At 29.4% G+C, this 6,000-nt stretch overlaps 1 protein-coding gene across 7 annotated transcripts in view; it reads left to right on the forward strand.

Annotated features, from left to right (window-relative positions):
• LOC130665417 (glutamate receptor ionotropic, NMDA 2B) overlaps positions 1–5,726 on the forward strand; it is a 1,452,633-nt gene extending 1,446,907 nt beyond the window's left edge. For 5 of the 7 annotated variants that reach the window (XM_057465786.1, XM_057465780.1, XM_057465778.1 and 2 more), the window contains 2 exons: positions 5,375–5,476; positions 5,551–5,726. In XM_057465786.1, the coding sequence (XP_057321769.1) occupies positions 5,375–5,476; positions 5,551–5,605 (157 nt within the window). In that variant the 3' untranslated portion in view covers positions 5,606–5,726. Of the gene's footprint in view, positions 1–5,374 lie in introns of all 7 variants that reach the window. The other 2 variants (XM_057465785.1, XM_057465784.1) reach the window with 2 other exon arrangements.
• Positions 5,727–6,000: the final 274 nt, after the last annotated feature.

The raw sequence follows: 6,000 nt of genomic DNA on the forward strand, positions 1-6,000 counted from the left end.
AACTGTAACCAATTATAACATCAATTAACGCGGAATCTGATACGGTGGCAGTAAAAGCACGTACGACAAATAGCTACTATGATTTGTACTGCGAGTAGTATTTAAGGCAAAAGCAGGAAGTATAAAAAGCCACTCCACTAGTGCAAGAAGTAAATAGCGAGTAGTATATACTGAAACTCCGCTACAAGTAAAAAGCACTGAGTACTGGTTGCACGTGCTTATATAGGCGGCAACGCCATATTGGAGCACGTGACAATCACTACCCGAGCTCGAACGGCGGCGTACGATCCCACATCGGAACAGTAACAAAAAATCTTTTTTTTTTCGAGCTTTAGAGGCTTGTAACTTTTTTTGTATTATAATTACGAGCATGAGCAGGGACATTTTTGTAGGGAATTTGATTTCCTATAAGGGTATAAGACTCAAAATCGGAAAAAAAAATTTGTTTCATTGATTTTTCCTCGAAAAACTAAAAAATAATTTTTTTACGTGTATTTTAAATGGGAAAATGAATTTGTAAACCGCCAGCTCAATTTTTGAGACGTTGAGTTGATTATTAAGGAGGATTTTTTTTAGGTCCCAAAGAAACTTTTGAGACTATGAGACTTAAAGAAAAAAAAATCATTTTTTTTTGACACACCCTAATATATATATATATATATATATATATATATATATATATATATATATATATATATATATATATATATATATATATATATATATAACACTCTTAAAAAAGTGGTTCTGATCGATTTCAAAAGCTCGACATTAAAATGAAAATAACTAGAAAACGATGCGGAATTTGAAAAAACTTAACTTACAATAAGTTGTAGAAAATAAAATTGTCAACAAAAAGATCCTACAACATTTTGTGATAAGTCTGATAGTTTCGCCGGAAAAGTAAAAACATCTCCAACTTTACTTCGAGCTCCAATAACTTTTGAACAGATGGATTTATCGAAAAATGATAAGAGACCTTTTTTGTAGAGCGTTCAATTTCTTACGAAAACATGTATTAGTCTATTCGGTATATTGATTTGTTTGATGAGTTAACAACACTTAAAGCTAAAAAAAAAAAATTTTCCCGTGTTATTTTAACGGGAAAATCGAATTTTTCAATGAGCTAGGTCTGTAATCGGCATAGGATTTTTTTTCTTGCGCGAAATTTTTTTTTTTTGTGTTGAACTATGATTTTTTCTACATGCACTTAAAAAAAAAAAATTTTGCAACGAAATGAAGCACCCTAATATATATATGTAGTGACTGGAATGAGTTTCATAGGATCCTAATCACTACGAGAAATAAATGACACTGGCCGACAAATGAATACTTTTTGAACGTTGTTGTGATTTAAGTGAAAAATATCACTAATGCCGTAGACTGTGGTTATAAGTTACATCGGACGCTCTACTCACTCTCACGTCAATTATATTTCTTTCTGTATGTAAAAGTATAGACGGAAACATAATTGATAACCAGAGTGTACTGTATAGTATTTTGAACACAAAAACACCTGCATACTTACTCTATCACATCAGCTTTTTCTACAAAAATAAAAAAAACTTTTATTTTAAAATTTTAAGAAAAAATCAATTATTATATTATAAATTAATATATTTGAGAACTTACAAAGAAAATATCAAGTACAATAATTGCTACAGGGCTATTTTAAGTGACATCTTTTACGTTTAGCGATAAAATTACGTTGGGGTGTAATTTTTCCATAAGAATCATTAATAACATCATGTTCTATTGACCAGCAGTAATCAGCCATCATATTCACATCCCGTTGACCTTGGTACCTTGTTTCCATAGTTTTCATGTCTTCATGAAACCTTTCTTCCTGTCCTCTACTATAATCACCAAGATTATCAGGGAAAATATCCACATGTAAATGTAAAAAATGCCATCTAGCTGCCAGAATGGAATGTAGATTTTTGAAAAAATTAATATAAAAATCCCTCCATCTAATTTAATAACTCAATGACGAGAATTAACTACAATATTAAATGAACTCTTATAAAATTTTACTGAGTTCACTATGGTTGCTAAGTGTTTTTTTGTTAATAAAAGAATATACTATGAATCTAACTTTGACCTTGAATAACTTTTGAAAATTTAAATTTTTCGAAAAATGATAAGAAACGTTATTTGTAGAACGTTTAATTTTCAACCATAGTAGTCATTTTTTTCCCGAAACACTGATTCGCTGATGAGTAATAAAGTTCCCAAGTTTAAAAGAAAATTTCCCCATGTTATTTAAAGGGGAAATTGAAAATTGCCATGCGGGCGTTGTTAATTTTTATATAAAGAGCTCAAACTGTCACAATTTTTTTTTCCTTGTTTTCAACAATATTTTCGATATAATGAAAAAGTAAAAAATTAGTCGTTTTTTTTTTAAACAGACTAATACACATATAAATTTTTCAACGAATGGTATTTTTGAACTCTACTCAATCTTACGATAAGATATGACAAAATTCCTTAAAAATCGACCATGAGGACAAATACAATACTTAGATTTAAAAAAAAATCTAACTAAAAGTGGACTTTATACTCATCTTATACCCCAATTTTGTATACTAATCAATGTGCCACAATTTTTTGATAGTCAGGGTGTTTGTGATTTCCTAAAATATTGTTGACAACATCTTTAAACGCCAGCCAAGCTTTTAATTCAATAGTATTCAGTGTTACATCAAATTTATTATCGGTTACCAAAGATCTAGTAGTGGTCCATCGAACACTACTTCATTTATTTTAGCATCTAAATATCTTGGAAATCTTCTACTCAAGTATTTAAAACTATCATTTCTTTATCCAATGCCTCAACAAACTGTTTCATCATACTGAGTATAATATGAAGCGGAGATAATCAAATTTTTTCAGGATTAATTAAATTTTTTTGTATAATATTTTTGGTTCCAGGTTTGAGACTTGTACGAGGATAAAAAGAGCGGTTTTTTTTTTAATTTCGATATTTTTTGAACTATTGATCCAAAAATTCTCAAAATTTACCAGGGATCCTCTTTTGAGGCGTACTAAAAAATACCAAGAAATTAAGAAAATCAAAAATAACAATTTTCGAAACCGTCCGATTTGTCGTGGAATGCCCCATACATAGAAAAATGGATTTAATTTTTCCAAGGCTTGTCTCTTAATCGTCCTGGTCATCGTTGTTAGCGTCATGACAATCTCCTTATTGCACATACATAGTAGACTGTGGCGGACTGTGAGTTTAAAAATGAGAAATCACTTCGCATAGATATCTCACTAGCTCCAAAGCACGAACATAGTACTGTCGCGCTCATACTCACAGCTGAATATTTTTGGTGTCTTGGAGATGTTTGGTCTTTATGGTTGGTTTGGCTGAACAGATATATGTCTAAAATAGTCCTTTAAAAAACATACATGAAAACCAGACGTTAGAATATAAATAAAGTCGCGATATTTTTTTGGAAGCTTTAAAGCATCTGGCGGAAGTTATGGTCGACGGAAAGTGTCTGACAATGTTCAATATCATTTCGTTATTATATTTTATGGAACATGCATAAAAATCAACCATTAGAATTGAAGTAAAGCTAGCCCTATTTTTAGTTACCTTTTTTTCACCCTGTACCTGAGAATTGGCCGTCTTGCCAACTCAACAGGTATGCTGGGATTCAATCCACATATGAACACTTCTTGGAGCTCCACATTTTGTACTTTAGAAAATAAGTAACTTCTGGGGGCACTGGGCTCTTACTCTATTATATTTATTATTAAAAACTTACGAAAGCATTTTACTATGAATAAAACTCATTGAATTTAATTTTTCTCGGAACTTTTGTGGTCTAAAAAGATCGTTTTCATACTTAAAGTAAGTAAATCTACATTAAACTATGAATATTAACAATTTTTCGAACAATTTTTTTTTTTCGTTTTAACGTTTTTCGAATTTAATCTTTCAAATAATTTTTTTCCTGTAATAGAATATCGTTCATAATCGTATTCTTAAGATGTCGCCAATCCGATAACTTGACGTGTTGGGAATGATTTTACATTTCAATAAATTACTTTTTATTAAAAATAAATCAACAATTTTCTTTTAAACTCGTCACGAAAATATATATCATTGACTGCAAATTTTGCAAATCAGATAAATAACTTGACGTGTCGAGTTTATTTTTAAAATAATTGTTAACTTATGAAAAAAAAAACTTCTTTTTGATTTGCAAGATTGTTCTCAACTTGTCAGATTATTCGTCTGATTGACGAAATTTGCAACTGATCGATCTATACATTGTCGGGTCGATTCTAAAATACAGGTTCAGTCATAACTTATCAATTAAAAATCACATCATCGTCTCTCACAGCTCGCTATTCAAATCTTGCACCACTTATATCACTATTAATATCATCGTTTCCGTCATGTTTCTGCTATTTTCCATTGTCAAATTTTTTGTTGGTGGCATATGCGCAGGAACAAAAAAGAGTTCTAACGTATATTAGTGTTAATTAGAACTTAATTTGAGAAATTAGCTTTTTTAGGTAGGAATTTTCTTTTCTCTACTTTTCTTGTAAATAATATTGTTAAGAATTGAGATCTATTCAATTCATTTTTTCTGTTCTTTTTATTTTTACAACTTTTTAATGTTAAATGAAATGAAAAGTTTTTGCGATACTAATTGCAAAATTTTTTTTTACTTTAATTTCTACTAATTTTGAATCAGTTAATAATTCTCTGTTTATAGAGTTTATCCATTTACACAAACAATACGAAATAAATTTGATACGCATTGATAAAGTGTTTGTTGAACTCAGAAGTTCTACGAGTGCCATTGAGAGTTAAACTGCACATTTTCTTATTATCGTCGGCAAAATAGCAAATAAGAGAGAAATAAAATCTCAAAGTTGAGTTTGACACTTTTTTATCGTGGCTGGACCACACAGCTGCGGAGTTAGGTTCTAATATTAAATAAATTCAATCCCTTAATTAGTGATCACCCGACTCAACATAATTCGTCGATAAAGTTAATTATTTTATGTAATCAACATTTAATTTTTCATTAATAAAATATACTTTACGGGACCCAATCAATATCACCTTAGATCTTAAACTGACATTACTACTGCTGAACTGATGTATTCTCAGAAAGTTCTGAAACTTTATTAGTAACAAGCAATGAGTAAGTCTCAGTATCAAATCACGATTTAACAGGAAGTCAAAGTTTTAGCGCTGTCTTTAGCCACTGAAATGATTTAAGAACGAATAAATTCGATGATTATAATCTTAAAATGAATTTTATACTTCACATAAAGTTATGCGAAAGTTATTTTTTTAACTTAACTATAAAAATAAGCTTATTATATAATTTTCGTTGTTTTTTAGATACTACGAAGAAAAAGGAATCTCACAAGCTTCAGTTATTGCAAGAAGTTTAATAGCAAGCACAAAATATGCAGATAAATTTTTAGCAAGTGGAATTTATAAGTAATTATAATGAAATAAATATGGAATAAATGTTAACCGGTGCGTTTTAATAGACCATATATATTTATGATCAGGGTTCTGGATGAAACGTTACGGCCAGAAGTAACAGAGATTGAAACAGTCCTTTGATATTGAATAATTATTAATAATGGTGAGAGATTAACTGATTTGCTACATACATTTTTATATATGATCTATTATATTCTACTGTAAGTTTCAGTTCTTCATACTGATAATAAATGTTACTTTTAATCTTTTGTTAATGAATTAATAATTAATACTCCTGAAGCAAATCTTAATCGATGTTCATTTTTCAAGAAAGGTCGGTATAACCGTTCAGTATATCAACTCAAAAAACAGAGATATATATATATATATATATATATATATATATATATATATATGTTTATTATTGAAGGTAACTGACAAATATGATAGCTATCGTCAAATAACTGTAGGTACGTGTATATTCATTGTTGAATTGTAAATGCAGAATGCTTAAATATCAATAATTTATTTTAAGT

This window comes from Microplitis mediator, chromosome 3 (genome assembly GCF_029852145.1).
Source record: "Microplitis mediator isolate UGA2020A chromosome 3, iyMicMedi2.1, whole genome shotgun sequence".
NCBI classification, from domain to species: domain Eukaryota; kingdom Metazoa; phylum Arthropoda; class Insecta; order Hymenoptera; family Braconidae; genus Microplitis; species Microplitis mediator.